This window comes from Marmota flaviventris, chromosome 17 (assembly GCF_047511675.1).
Source record: "Marmota flaviventris isolate mMarFla1 chromosome 17, mMarFla1.hap1, whole genome shotgun sequence".
NCBI classification, from domain to species: Eukaryota; Metazoa; Chordata; class Mammalia; order Rodentia; family Sciuridae; genus Marmota; species Marmota flaviventris.
The window spans coordinates 52,371,188-52,386,445 of record NC_092514.1 but is presented as its reverse complement, the minus strand read 5'-3'; the positions used below and the strand labels follow the sequence as shown (position 1 = coordinate 52,386,445).

The 15,258-nt window shown below is 55.0% G+C and overlaps 2 protein-coding genes across 3 annotated transcripts; one reads left to right on the top strand and one right to left on the bottom strand.

Annotated features, from left to right (window-relative positions):
* The first annotated feature begins 2,524 nt into the window (after positions 1-2,524).
* Sgca (sarcoglycan alpha) lies at positions 2,525-14,710 on the top strand. 2 transcript variants are annotated; one of them, XM_071602963.1, is made up of 10 exons: positions 2,525-2,585; positions 3,328-3,447; positions 3,539-3,693; positions 3,900-3,972; positions 4,355-4,553; positions 5,055-5,217; positions 6,626-6,834; positions 7,089-7,115; positions 11,643-11,835; positions 13,903-14,710. In XM_071602963.1, exons 1-9 carry the CDS (start codon positions 2,549-2,551, stop codon positions 11,821-11,823), a joined length of 1,164 nt encoding a protein of 387 aa, XP_071459064.1. In that variant the 5' UTR covers positions 2,525-2,548; the 3' UTR covers positions 11,824-11,835; positions 13,903-14,710. The 2 variants fall into 2 exon arrangements, with proteins under 2 accessions (XP_071459064.1, XP_027780600.2); XM_027924799.2 differs by lacking the exon at positions 13,903-14,710 and adding an exon at positions 12,129-12,306.
* On the bottom strand, positions 7,726-8,211 carry LOC139702397 (histone H1.9-like). The gene has a single exon (XM_071603487.1). The coding sequence runs from the start codon at positions 8,209-8,211 to the stop codon at positions 7,726-7,728; it is 486 nt and encodes a 161-aa protein (XP_071459588.1).
* Positions 14,711-15,258: the final 548 nt, after the last annotated feature.

Genomic DNA, 15,258 nt, shown 5'->3' with positions numbered 1-15,258 from the left:
CGATAAATACATAGACGCTATTATATTATTCTGTATACTTCTTTTTTGGGGGAGGTACTAAGGATGGAACTCAGGGGCACTCCACCACTGAGTCACATCCACAGCCCTATTTTGTATTTTATTTAGAGACATAGTCTCACTGAGTTGCTTAGCACCTCACTTTTGTTGAGGCTGGCTTTGAACTTGCCATCCTCCTGTCTCAGCCTCACAAGCCACTGGGATTATAGGCTTCCACCACCCACGCCCAGCTCTGTATACTTTTTTAAAACTCCCCAAATAAGAAGTTTAAAGACCCTATGACCCTGCCCATTCCAGCCCTAGGCTTCAACAGAAAGTGCTATGTGTTACAACAGCAAGTTGGGATTCAGGCAGCTCTGAGGGTAGGGAATCCATCTGGTAATCTAAGGGACTGAGGAGGCTTCCTGGTTACTTTTAGCTGGCTCCAGAACAGTCTCTGGCTCTTCTGAAAGAGGGCAGTCTTGGGGAGGATCAGAGGGGAGTTGGCTACAGCTTTTCCATTGAGGTAGGGTGACCTCCTCAGGCCTGGTGACCCTGGGTGCAGGCACTTCTGCCTTAAGACAGCTGAGGGTGTGAGTGTGTGGCTCCAAAAATAGCAGGGGCGGCAGCAGGGGGGAGGGAGAAGAGTCACATGGGGAAGCTCAGGGGCTGAGGCTTGGGCAGCTGCCCAGCTCGGGCACCTCCGCCTGCCCCAATGGCCCTCTGCCTCCAGAATCGCTCTTCCTCTCTGCCTTCATCTTTGAGAAGTCAGAGAGATGTCAAGGTGATTCAGGGACAAACACCTGCCTGAGATCCACAGCAGTTGCTGACTCTGGAATTTGGTAGCTCTCCAGAGACAGGTGAGGTGGTCAGGTGGAAAGAGAGAGGACAAAGATGAAGCAACCTACCTGCTAGTCCACACGCCAAGCCCATCTGCAGGCCCACACCTGGAGGCCCAATCCAGGGCAAATCCAGACGTCCTTGCCCGGGTTGCTAGGTTGTGGGGTGAGGTGGGAAGCACCTTTCACTTTGAGGCCTGCAGGCTTGCTTACCTGGATACCAAGGACAGTGGAACACTGGCAGCCCTGGGGTCCTGCCTCCTTCTCCAGCACCTGGAGAGGGGGGGCCCCCTCAGCCTTCTCTGAATGCAAGTCTTTGGGAAAGAAGAGCCCCCTGGACCAAGGTCCTTTGGCAGATACAGGAGGAAGGAAGCATGCCCTGCCAGCAAGCACCTCAATGGCTGCTTTGATGGAGCTGGGCACTGGGCTAAGCACCTACCATACATTCAACTCATCAGCAGCATGTCTTGGGAAGTAATACAGTGCTGTGCCTTAGTATTACCATCTGTAAAGTGGAGGCAGTAGTAATGCTGCCTCATAGAACCACCATGGTATGCAACAGGGTAATGGTTGTAAACCTATGTGAACCCTCTAGCACAGGGGCAAGGCAGTTCAGCTCTCCTGACTTTGTGTGCAAGTGTCACACAGCCTGGACTTTGCTCAGCTCTGCCTCTTTGGCAACTGGTACCTGGTAGATCCGGTGTCACAGATGTGCTGCAAACATGATCATGCAGAAGTTCCACAATGACGCTGAGAGGCGAGCACTATTCATGCAGGCTTGTACTTGTGGACAGAGGCCTAAGAGGGCAAGTGACTCACTCAAGGCCACATCTTGGGGAGCTTCAAGGTGGGGCATATGCCCAGACAAGCATGCCTCCAAGCCCATTCAGGTAGCCCCAGCTGCATGAACCAGAGAGGGCGCCTCCTCTGCTCAGAGACAGGCTCCATGCAAAGCTTGCTCCTCCCAGACCTCCACACTGGGGATGCTTGGCCAGGAAATGAGCACAGGGTGAACAGACACTTCCATTTGCTGTTTAGAAAGCTGTCACCCTGTCCCTTACACATACTAGTTGCTCAGACCTGTGTCAGGTCAGGGATAGGAAAGTACAGTGATCATAGTCCCCTAGGAGCCCACAGCACCCATATCACCCCAGCTGTGACCTTGGATTGGACACAGGGATGCACACAGGAGCTAAGGGGAACCTTGCCTCAGAGAGGAGGGAACTCGTGCATTGAGCCAAAGTTGGCTGGTTTGGATGGTGAGGTGGAGGGAGGGAGGGAATTTCAGGCAGAAATTCCCTGGAGGAGCCTGTGTGTGTGTGTGTGTGTGTGTGTGTGTGTGTGTGTCTATAGTGTAGTGGAGAGATTTAGACAGGATGGACCTGAAAGCTACTAGGAACTCAAGAACAATGGGGGCCATTAGGATTTTAGAAGATCTCAAGTAGGCAGGTGGGTGGTTTAGAAATCACTGTGGCTACGGGGAGGGGGCGACCGACTGGAAGGACACTGTGAGGAGGGTGTCCACCCTAGATTCAGTGCCTGCTCTAGGTGGCAATGGGGAGGGCCCCCCGAGGCTGAGGCTGGGACCCAGCTGCTCTGGGCCACCTCCCTTCGTCCCTCCCCCCTCCCTCCCTCTTTCCCTCTCTCCCTCCCTCCTCTTCTCCCTGCCTCTGTCTCTGTCACTCACAGGGGCCGGCCAGGCTGGGGCAGCCATGGTAGCAGCACTAATCTGGATTCCTCTCCTTGTGGGCAAGTTGGGGACTTTCTCAGGGGGAGGTCCAGGATGAAGGGTGGGTTTTCGGATGATGAGATGGAAGAATGGGGGTCCTTAGGGGAGGATCTGTGGAGGGCAAGGTAGGGCCTGAAGGGCTCTGGGGTGCTGGCATCAAGGCAGGCCAGTATCCAGGGGCTGGGAGCTGGCTCCGGGGTGTAGGGCCTGGGAGGTCTGAGGCCTGAAGTTGTCCGGGGGCTGAGGTGGGCCTGAGTGCAGAGGCCGTAGGGTCATGCATGGGCCCTTTAATGGGCTGGCTGGGCTACAGCTTCTTCCAGGCCCGGGCTAAATTTGGCCCTAAGAGGGAGGGTGGGGCGGCTGAGGCATGTCCTCTTTGTTAGATTTCCCATGGCCTCTAGTGTAAGCCCTGATCTTCCCTGCATATTAGGGAAGGCAGGTGGGGGTTCGGGGTTCCAGATGGCTCCTTTGAAGGCTCCTTCATCCCACTGTCCCTACCAGCCTCCTAGACATTCAGCATGGGGTTCATTTCCAAGTGTCATTAACAGATGCACCCCACATACCCCTCCCAGTCAAACACTAGTCCCTGCCCACTGCGACCCCAACAGGGGCCTAGATTGTTGAGGGGGGAGCCCTCCCGTCAATCCAACACGTCTTCCTTTGCTCAGAGACAGCAGAGGCAAGGGCTTGGTGGGGAATGGAGCTTATGCTCTGACAGGACTGAGGCCATCCGTGTGTTTGGGGTTTGTGGGGTGCCCTCAGGTCTCCTGGCAGGACTGGGGGGCACGGAGGCCCAGCAGACCACACTTCACCCGCTGGTGGGTCGTGTCTTTGTGCACACACTGGATCATGCCACCTTCCTGCGTCTTCCGGAGCACATCGGTGAGAGACCTGGTGGGCACCTGACGGGCTGGGGGGTGCCTGGCCCTGGGCTCTGGTCAGGCATCCAATCCCCTCTTCTTTCCTCCACCAGCTGTCCCGCCCACCGTCCGCATCACCTACCACGCCCACCTGCAGGGACACCCAGATCTGCCCCGGTGGCTCCGCTACACCCAGCGCAGCCCCTACAACCCTGGCTTCCTCTATGGTACCGCCACCCCAGAAGATCGTGGGCGCCAGGTCATCGAGGTGCCAGCAGGGACCCCCAGAACCTCCCGGGGGCGGGTCACCTTGGCCTCCTAGGGGCAGCCTTACCCACGGGAATTGAGTTCCTTCATGGTCATTGACATAGAATTTCTATTACCTCTAACTGAGTTTCCTTATCAGTCTTCTCTGCCAGGCCCAGCTGTGCCACGGTCCCCGATTAACCCCACATCCCCCTTTTTACCCCCCAGGTCACAGCCTACAACCGGGACAGCTTTGATACCACTCGGCAGAGGCTGGTGCTGCTGATTGGGGACCCGGAAGGTATGGTCAGCTTCCCAGCTAATGCCAGTCTTGAGGAACCTCCTGGGAGGAGTGGTGGTTGTGGAAGGGAGAGGCTTGGACAGTAGGAGAGAGTGGGGGCCAGGAAGGATGTGACATTGGTAGCTTTCAGGGAATGAGCGCTGGCTGGGGGTCCAGTCTCAGGCGGTGCTATTGTCCACGCTGCCCACAGACGGTGAGGCTGGGTGAGTCATTGAGGCCATGGGGGTCGGGCCAGGGCGTTTGGCACCTGTGAGGTTCAGGGTGCTGGGGGCAGGAAGGCGTGTGTGGGGATGTGGGAAGGAGCTTAGGGGAGGCTTGGGAAAGATGTGGGGGTGCAGAACCGGGGGCTAGGGCAGCCTAAAGTGTTCACCTGGCTTCCCAGGCCCCTGGCTGCCTTACCAAGCTGAGTTCCTGGTGCGTAGCCATGATGTGGAGGAGGTGCTGCCCTTGACGCCTGCCCACCGCTTCCTCACAGCCTTGGCAGGGCTCTGGGAGCCCGGGGAGCTGCAGCTGCTCAACATCACTTCTGCCTTAGACCGTGGGGGCCGTGTCCCTCTTCCCATTGAGGGCCGGAAGGAAGGGTCAGTGTGCAGTCCAGCAGGGCTTCCTAAAGGACAGGCTGTCCACTTGGGATCAGGGTGATGGGCATGAAGCAGGGACTCCCCCTAATTTCCAGGTAGGGCTTTGTCCCCACTGCACATCCTCGCCATGTCCGTCCATCTCCTCCTGGAGTCACACGGCCATCCACTCCCCTCCAGCCAACCCTTGCTTCCTTCTTGTCCTTCGTGGGCCTAAACCCCAGTTACCCTGAATCCTGCACTTCCTGCAGGTCCATCCAAGAACATCCCTGGGGGAATAGAGTGGGGTGCTCTATGTCCTGTCACCGTTACCCCAGATCTCAGGGAGAGGAGGCTGGGACCTCTCCTGCTGGGCCCCAGCTGCACCATGCTTCTGCCCCACCCTCCATCCCATCCCCAGGTCCCAGCCTACAATCAGGTCAGCTTCAACACCCCCAGCAGAGTGGTGCCCAGGTGCCCCCCACCACCACCACTCTGCTGACTTTGGCTTTCACTTGTGCCCAGGGTGTACATCAAGGTGGGCTCTGCCTCACCCTTCTCTACCTGCCTGAAGATGGTTGCCTCCCCTGACAGCCACGCCCGCTGTGCCCAGGGCCAGCCTCCACTTCTATCCTGCTACGACAACCTGGCACCTCACTTCCGTGTTGACTGGTGCAATGTGTCCCTGGTGAGGAGTGGGTCATTTATTTCCATTTTTATTCAGGTGGTTAAAACCAAGCTTCTGCTAAATCAAGAAGAGATAGCTCCCTCTTGCTGGATTCCCCTGCATGCCAACTCTGTGCCAGGTATCTTACACTGTCTCTCCTCTTAGACAAATGCAAACTATCCTGGAGTTATCATGCTCAAGACACAGAAGCTCATCATTTGCCTAGATGATAGCTTCTTAGGGATTTGAGTACCTATATGGATGAAAGAATAACCCCTTTGATTTGAGGTAAAGAGGAGATCTAGTGTAGAAAAACCAGGGGGCCTAAAGTGTTCACCAATTAACAAGGTTTCACAAGCCTTCCCAAATGTCTGTTAAGAAAGGTGCTCCATTAATCCCAATGATCCTGCACCCGGGTAAGCAGTGAACTAGCTCCAGGCCTGGGGCTGGGGCATGGCCCCCTCAAGTTTCTCCCTCCATTCCTGCTGCTTCTCACTCCAGCCTTTCTGACTTCTCCAGCTCGGTGTGTATTGTATATCCCTGGTCTCAGTCTCAACTTTAGTTTGTGCTCTGTCTTGTTCACACCACACACACACACACACACACACACACACACACACACACCCTCTGAAGTTCTACCTTCTGCCACAAGAGGGCGACAGAGTCTACGATAAACATCTGGAGTCTCCAGCTCCTAGTGTCCAGATCTGCCCAGCCCAAAAGCTAAATCCAGTAATGACTCCCCACAGGGGAGTCCCCAAACCCTTTGCCCACTGAGAGCTTCTGTGTGACAGCTTTGTCTGCTTCTCTCTGAGGTGCCTCTTTGCATACACACCTGCAACAGAAGCAGAGAGTTTCCAAGTAATAAACCAGGGAGGCTCACTACAGTGCTTTGGCATGTTAAGGGTCCCTAGAGATGCCAATTCAGGCTAGAAACCACTGGTGCTCTCTGTTCCTGGGAGTGGACCAATAGACAGGGACTCATTCATGGTCCCACAATCAGGGACTTGTCATTGATGACATCTGAGCACTCAGTATGTGCTGGGAATTGTACACTAAGCATGATTCAGCCTGTTACCCCGGGAGGCAGGTACACTGTGATCACTCTGAGTTTACAGATGAGGAACCCAGGCACAGAGGCAAACCTCCCCAGTGAACCACCAGACTGAGTCAGGATTCAAACCCAGGCAGTCAGACCCTAGAACTGGACGCTAACCATTGCATAATCCTACTTCTCCTAGCATTGGCCTCTCGTCTCCTGGTCAAGTGTTTGTCCTGCTAGTCACATGAGCTAGGAGCAGCAGGCTGGAAGAATCCTTGTGGTTGCATAGGGGCATATAAAGTAGAGCCCTGTAACCTCTGACCTGTCCCCTGGAGGTTGCTGTGTCCAGCCAGCAGCTCCTGGGTCAGCCGTGGGCTCTCTGTGCAGGTGGATAAGTCAGTGCCAGAGCCGGTGGATGAGGTGACCACCCCAGGCGACGGAATTCTGGAGTATGACCCATTCTTCTGTCCACCTACGGAGGCCACAGCCCAAGAGTTCCTGGCAGATTTCCTGGTCACTCTCCTGCTGCCTTTGCTGGTGGCCCTTCTGCTTACCTTGCTGCTGGCCTATGTCATGTGTTGCCGGCGAGAAGGACGGTGAGTGTGGGGAAAAATGGAGGGCAGGGTGGCTCTCACATCCAAGGGGCCCCTGTGGCTCTTGGGCTGTGTGGGACCCTCTCAAAGAGTGAGGTTCTGAGCTAGAGGAAGAGTGAGGGGCCCCTTTCTGGGCAGCTGGGACTCTAGGCCTGCCTAGCCTGGGACCAGATTATGATGAACACCCACATTGCAGCCCTGGGGACACCAGGGGTGAGCTCAGAGCAGGACTAACCCTCTCCCTTACTCTTCCACAGATTGAAGAGAGACCTGGCCACCTCTGAGTAAGTAGGAGAAAGCTGGGGGCTGGGTGGGAACCCCCCTTGACTGTCCCATTGGGCTCCCCAACCTCCATAAGCAACAGAGACAAACTAGATTACTCTTGAGATGGAGGGGGTTGCCCTTGACCTTGGAGCCCTGGCCCCAGGCTGAGTGGGTGCTGGGCCTGATCTGGCATTATTTCTGGTCATAGAAGAGTCTGCTATAACAAAGGGCAGGGGGACCTGTTACTGTCCTGGGGAAAGTGCTTGAGAATCTCTCAGGTGGGCGCACACACACACACACACACACACTCTCCAGGCTGCACTCCACTACACAATCACTCCATCAGTCTTTCTAGCCTCAGATTCTCCCCGTGCAAGGACCTAGATGCAACTGTGACAGCTATGGACGCTTTTGGTTCTGCCTGTCCTTCCCCAATCCATCTCATTTTGTCTCTGGTCCCCCTACACAGCTTTGCCCCTCCTTCCCAAACCCCAGCCCTCTTCCCCTCTTGCTCCCTGAGCCCCAGAGAGTCCAGGAGGCCAGAGAGGAGTAAGTTGGGATTCCTTTTTATTCTCACTGCCCTGAGCCTGTGGCACCGGGCACTCCTGCCTGCTTGGCTGGCCTGCCCTGTTAATGGCGGCGGCATTTGGCCACCCTGCGAACCCCTTTGAAAAGCCGCTTGTGGCCCTGTTTGGAGCCCAGTCGCGACCTGCGCTGCCCAGACCGGCGCTGCCCAGATCTGCCGTGCCCCGGCCGCTGCCGCCGCTGCTGCTGCTGCTGCCGTCTCTTGGCCTTAAGCTTGGAGGCCCGCTTCTTGCCCAGGCGGAAGGAGCCCGAGGTTCCCCTGCCGGTCACCCGCTGGAGCATGCCGTTGTCCACCAGCTTCTTGAGCTCACGCTCGAAACGCCAGATGTTGTGGGCCATGTTGTAGCCGTTGTTGGTGACAGCCTTCTTCAGAGCCGCCAGGGATACGCAGCGGCGTGTCCCCTTTTCTGCCATAGCCCTCATGATCACCTTGGACATGCTGAGCTTCCGGTGGCCTTTGGGGGAGGTGCAGTGTGCGTTCTCACTCTTGTTAGGGGCTCCTGATGCGCTGGCCTGCTGGCCTCCACCCATGGCAGCGTTTGAAGCCGAGGGTACGGATGGGGACTGCAGCAAGGTGACTTTCTGCATCTCTCCCTGGGATGGCTGAAGGGAGCTAGGTGCAGGGACCTCCAGGGTGGCGGCTGGAAGTCTCCACTGTGCCGCTCTCGATGGTGGGTGAGCTGCGTCCTGGCTCCTGTTCTCCTCAGAGGCTTTCTTGAAGGGCTTTGGCTTCGCCTTGCCCTGGGTGGCTAGAAGGAGGACCAAGGATGATCACCCACGGTTGGCCTCTGCAGTCTTGTGCTGTGGGGTCAGGGGGTGGTGGGTTTATCTCTGTGGTGACCTCAGGGAGGCATTGTGAGGCCACCAGAATCCTGCAGAGGTCACAGTGGCCCCATAGTTCCCTCCTGGGCAGGGTAGACAGGAGGAGAGCCTGAAGTGTGGGTATTTGACCTTCCAGGTGCCCTGTGGGTGAGGGCTGTGTCTTCTGGGGACCACATGGAAGGGTCCAGCCCAGATTTGCACGCTTATGTACCTGTGCCCGAGAGGACTGCAGGGTGTCCTCAGCCCTCAGCTTTAAACCACCGGCTTGATCTCACCATCTCTGCTCACTGGGTCTTTGTTCCTCTGAGTCGGGAGAATACAAACATTTAAACATCAGAATTATACCAACATAATTTTTATGGGGAATGTGCTTTCCAGTGTAAGCAGAAATGAAAATCCTTGATCTATGTAGGTCGATTTTATTCCTCAAACAACTTTCTATGCAAAGCAGTCAAAGGGCTTTGCTTTTATTTTCTGTGTTCATTGTTATTTTACAGACTCCCCCCCAACCCGGTAGTTGAGATCAATGATTTTCCATATAAATTTCACAGGGAGGATTTCATTCCTCAGTTTTGGTGGCGGGGGGTGGTGATGGTGGTGCCAAATTTGATTAATTGTCTCTGTTGTGATTTTGTCTTGTGACCCGTCTTTTCTTTGCTTTCTGCTTTGGGTCAATTATGTAGCTCTGATATTGTCGGGGAAATCTGCTTCCCTGGTCAATCTGGAATCAATAACCAATTTTGCCAAGTGTGATATTAGCCTTTATCATCTTGGGTTTTGTGCTGATTTATTTCCACAAAATTCCATTTTTCCGCTTTGTTCAATGTCTGCCATTTTTCCAAATTATCCACAAATTGTGATTCTGCGGCCTATTTTTCACCTCTATCAGATTTAACTGGTAACAAACTCCTCCAGGCCCCAAAGACACTGTGCCGGATGCACAGCATACAGGGTCACGTGTCAGCTGGGTGAGACCTCGGGCCACGTGTGTGAATGCCGGTCTACACGTCCCTCTGTTCTAGTGCTGATGTGGAAGGCCTGGGGGGGAAGGCACCGAGGGGCCTGGCATCTGCTTTGGCTCTAAGAAAATATCCCCAGAATATTTTTCCACCTGTGTGTTGCCAGAGTAAGGAGCCCGGATGTGGGGCTGGGGTGGGAGGGACCCACCGAGGAGTCCCTCCCTCCCAGATGTCACTAAGTGGCTCTCTATCTCAGCACCCACACACGTCTTGTCTTGCTCTCTCCCCTCAGCCTCTCCTTGCTCAGGAATGGAAAATTGTGTTTTGGAGAACTCCATTTGCCAAATTCCAGACTCAAGAGCTCACCTTAACCTTCCCCTGGCCTTAGACAGCACTTCTTCCCCTGACTGGGTCCCACTCCCCCCTGGGGACTGTGGCCCATTCTGTGTGAGGTGGCACACGTTTCTGTAACCTCTCAGGCTCTAACTGGGGCCCTCACTGAAACTAAGACAGGGCTGGGGACAATTTTCCCTCCCCCACCTGATCAGTAACTTGGTGACAAGTGAGGTTTCGCTTCAGCCTGCCCAGGACCCCAGCCACCCTTAAGAAAATCAATTCTTATTGTTTAGAATGAGAAGTCCCTGCTCTGAACCAGCAGGAAACCAGGTAGTCTGGGGAAATGTCACCACGCTGGGCCAACAAATATGGATGGGTTTGTGTAAAAAGGGCTTGGACACACCCCTGGGGCAAGGGTCCCATAATCATAGATACTGCTGGCTACAAGCCTGACCAGAGGATGGCCCCGGGTGATTTTCCTGGATTAACTGGTTTAATACATACAACTATATCGCAGGTGAGGAAATAGAGGCACAGAGGGGGTTGTCCTTTGCCCCAAGGTCACTTAGCAGTAAGCATTGGAACCCAGGTTCCAACCCAAAGCTGGTCCTCCTGTTTAACCGTGGTGCTACCCAGCTCCTCAGAAGAACTGAAACTCGGCCCTGCAGCAGAAAGCAGGCAAGTGAGGGCATCAGATGAAAACAAGGCTGAGTCTTCTGAGGAGGACCTGAAGCTAGAGCTCAGGAAGGACTTCCCCCACAGGCGTAGCCATTCAGTACTGCTGGGACTTCCAGCGGCTGAGGATGGAGCCTGAGGCTGGGCGTAAAGGAGCCTTGGTCTGAAACAGACAGGGACAAGGGCCAGTGATGGGGTAGGCTGAGCTGGGGCTGGGAGGTGGGGGTCAGGATATAAAGGGGCCAGAGAGCAGCCTGAGGAGCCAAATGATGAGATGCCCGTGTCTCAGCAGGACATGGGGAAGGTGTTCCGGGAAGGGAGACAGGTTGGCAAAAGTAGGAAGTGAGAGAAGGCCAGGGAGACGGTAGGTTTACCAGACGGACAAAGAGACAGGAGGGAAGGGAGACGGTTAGAAGATCTGTGTTTGGAATGAGTACTGAGAGAAGGAGCTGAGTGCTAGAAGGGACCAGGAGTCATCAGAATACAAGAGCAGAATGCAGTCAGGCTTGGCAGAGCACACCTGCAATACCAGTAACTCAGGAGGCTGAGGCACGAGGATTACAAATTTGAGGCCAGTCTCAGCCATGTAACAAGTCCCTAAGCAACTTAGCGAGGCCCTGTCTCAAAATAAAAAATAAAAAGGACTCAGGATGTAGTTCAGTGTCAGAGTACCCACAGGTTCAATTTCCAGTATGGAAAATAAAATAAAATATAACAACATTTTAAAAAAAAACAACTAAAAAGCCAAAACAATATAAAGCCTAGAAAACACTGGCCTCTGCAAATATATATCCACTGTGGATGTATTTAAGCCTGTGTCTCATTATCTACCACTGAGACACAATCTCATTTAATCTTCAGAACAATTTAGAGGGTGGGCATTATTATCCCAGTTTACTGTTGGAGAAACTGAGGCACAGTGTGGTTAAGCAACTTGCCAGGCACACACAGCTTTGAGTTCAGACTGTCGGCACCCAGAGCCTGTGTCCCCATCACTGGGCGCAAACAGACATCATGGAATTTCCTGTTTGTTCCCTGATCCCACATGCTGTGTAAGCCCCCTTCCCACTCCCCACCAAGAAGTGGTGGGGCAGCCTGCAGGGTGGCTCAGAGGCAGTGCCAGGCCCTGGGGGACTAACCCTGACAGTGACTCCTTGCCCATGTCTCCAGCATTCAGATGGTCCACCATTACACCATCCACGGGAACACAGAGGAGCTGCGGCAGATGGCAGCCAGCCGCGAGGTGCCCCGGCCTCTCTCCACCCTGCCCATGTTCAACGTGCGCACGGGCCAGCGGCTGCCTCCCCGCGTGGACAGCGCCCAGGTGCCCCTCATCCTGGACCAGCACTGAGCACTCTGCCAGGTAGGTCCAGCCGGGCAGCGCCAGCCTCGTTTCTGGAAACAAGATGGCCTCTGTCTCAAAGATGGGGTGATGAGGTCAGGGCAAGGCAGGGCCCAGAGACCAGCCAGTTCGTGGCAGGGGGCGCTCAGCAGGGTCAAGGTTATACCTCCCGCTGCTGCTGAGCACTCAGGGTCAGAGGTCAAGGTGGGGAAGCAGGCGACCCAAACCGGGGTTTGTCTCTCTCTGTCCTCCTGACTGTCTCCCCTGCTTCCAATTCCAGCCCTGATCTCAGACTCCCTTTTCTCTCCACTCAGAGAGCTGCAGACCCCTCCCACTGGCTGATTCTTGCTCCTGGCCCAGTTGGACCCCAGGCTCTGAACAAGCAGAGGGATGAGGTGGGGAGGGCTAAGGGTGTTTGGAGTCAGGACCCCCAGAATAAAATGCCTGCTGCCCTGCTCATCTGAAGCTGCCAGCATGCTTTTCCCCACAGCCTCCTCCTAACAGCCTCCCAAGGTCCTCACTGTCTACATTTCCCTTTTGACCTTCTGGGAGTCCCCGGAGGCTGCCAGCCAACTCTGGGCTCCTAGCATTTTGCTGTTTGCTCAGATTTTCAGGAAGAGGGAAGGATCTGCTGCTATATGCAGCCCTCATATGAACCTGACAATGAGAGATTCCTGGATCATTACATCCGTTTTATAGATAAGAAAACTGAGAACTATGGAGAGGAAGTGATTGACCCAAGGTCCCAAAGCAAGCGGCTGGAGGACTGAGGGGCTCGCCAAGCAGAAGATCTCAGCTCTGACCTGGAAACTTAGTTAACACCTGTCACAGTCCCTTGGAGGGGGTCCCTTTGTAGGTTGTGTCGAGAGAGAAGCCAATCTAGAAATGGAGAGAGGTTAGGAGGCAGGACAGAATGCCCCAGGCTTGAGGGCTCCCCTCCTGGTGGCTCCTCCAGAGAAAGGACAAGAGAATCTGCACAGCTTAGAATACTCGTTGAGTTGAGTGCCACAGAGTGCCTTTTCCCCAGGAGCCTGGGAGAGCTCAGCTGGCTGTGCAGGGGCCCGAGGTTATTTTTCCAGGTGGCTACAACCAAAGTGGGCCAGCTCACTGCCATCTGTGCCTCCTCCAGTCTCAAGTTTTACCACTCCCATGTGAGGGCAGGTCTGAGATCAAACCGGAGAGGTGACCCAGATAAAGCAGAAGAGCAGGGACAATGGCTCAGGCTTCTCTAGGTGGCAACTGCAAGAGAATCCAGCCAGGGCCTGGCACCCAGCACCCTGGCCCGCCTCACCCTTTCTCTGCTGGGGAACGCCAGCATTCCTTCACCCCAACACCTCCCTAAAGGCTGCAGTTCTGGTCTCTGCCCTAACGGCATGTTCTCAAAGAGGCCTCCCAGCCTGCCTTTGGCCTTGGGGCCCCCTCACAGTCCTCCTTGCTCTCTGAGAGATGCCCCCGTGGGCTCCCTGCTTCGCTCTGTGTGTGCTCAATGAGTGCTTGCTGACAGATGGCTCTAGGTGCCCCCTCTACCCACATGGGGGCACACACTGCGCCAGCTCTGTGCCTCTGCCAGCCTCAATGAATGCTTATGGACTCAGTGCTCAGTGCATTCATTAACTACCTAATGGCCATGGGGCACTGGGGGTGGGGGAGGAGAGGCTTTAGATTGAGATTCCTGGATCATTACATCCGTTTTATAGATAAGAAAACTGAGAACTATGCTCAGCCCTTTGCCCAGAGAGAAGGAACAGCCTCCTTAAGAACTAGGCGCAAACCCAGACAGACCAGGGCGCCTCTGTTTCCCCTGGGCCCATCATCTGATGGAGAGCTCAGAAGTTGCAGGGAATCTGCTCAGTCCAGAGGCTTGGAGCAGCCAGCCTGCTGCCTGGGCTGGCTCCCTCCCGCCCTGGCCCCCTGAGGAGGGGGCTGCAGTCTCCCCAGTCACCGTCTGGCCCCAGCGGCAGGCAGACCTTGGGCCTCCTCTGTGCTCTTCCTGTGCTGGCCAGGGATGGGGGAATGCGAGGCCAGCTCCCCGCCCCCTGTTTCCCGGCCTGGTCTTGGGGTCTTGGCAGCACCTTCCTCCCCGCTCAGCTCCAAGGAGCACACGGGAGTCTGGCCGCCTGCCTGAGAGGAAGTGGCCCAGACAAGTAGCCGGAGGATGGCGTGACTGCAGAGGACGGAGAGCCGTGCCCAGGCACACACACGCGACAGCCAGCTGCCCAGCGGCGCACAGGGAAGACTCAGTCACACTCAGTGCTGCGCTGCCAGCCCCTCCCAGAAGGGCAAGAGTCTACCACAGTCACACCCCACTCCCCACAAACCCTGGCAGAGGGGCAGCTGCCCCCAAGCCCCACCTCCACCCCCAGACAGCCCCACACTCTGCTTCCCATCTCCAGTCCCATTGTTGGCTGGGCCTGACAACACGTGGCCTGACTCTCCACATTTCCTCAGCCCCTTCAATGGGACAGACCTGTGGACACACCACCTACAGTAGGCCTCAGCCCCTGGAGGCACACTTCCCCTGAGCAGGACTGGATGGGGCTTTGCCACACCTTGTTCACTCATGAAACAATGATCATACCTGCCTTGAGCTGTTGGGGGACTTCATGAGGACAAGGGCACCCTCATGGCTCCCAGGAGTTGGGGACCTGATTATACACAAGCCCTCTGCAGTCTCTCCAAGGCCAGCTGTCCTTGAGGTCTCCCTGCCTCCCTTAAGACCCAGGCTAAATGGACTCCATGTTCACCTAGGCCTTCTGAAAAGTTCAGCTTCTCCCTGTGAATTAGGGCGGACGCCTAAATTCGCACTCTCCTTGGTACAGAACTGCTATGTGGTGTGGCGCTGTCCTGCCCACTTGAAATGTGCCCGGTCCAAACTAAAGAGGTGCTGTTAAGTAGAAGGATGAAATTATATTTGGGGAGATACTGGGCTCAATAAAAGACAATATTAAAAGTAATTTTGCTTGTTTCTTTTTTTATTTTTTTAACGTGGCCACTAGGAAATAAAAAATGACATGTGTGGCTCACATTCTATTTTTAGGGGAAGGTGCAGGTTCCATGACTCCAGATTACTTTATCTCTGCTCCAGATCGACTCCGGCTCAGAACTCAGTCATGCTTTCTACTGAACCTGCTCACTCAGCCCTCCTGCTTGCATCCGGGGAACCCTGGTGGGGAGTGAAAGAGTTTGTCCCACAGAAGTGAGTCCCCTAGAACTTGGATGTTAGCCTCCTTGCTCTAGAATATGCTTGGGTCCTGACAATGACCTTCATCGTCCTCCTTTTTTTATAATTTTTTTTACTTTATGGATGGACACAGTGCCTTTATTTAATTACTTACTTAATTAATTTATTTGTATGCGGTGCTGAGGCTTGAGCCCAGTGCCTCACCCGTGCTAGACAAGGGCACTCACTACTACCACTGAGCCCCAACCTCCGCTCACCATTGT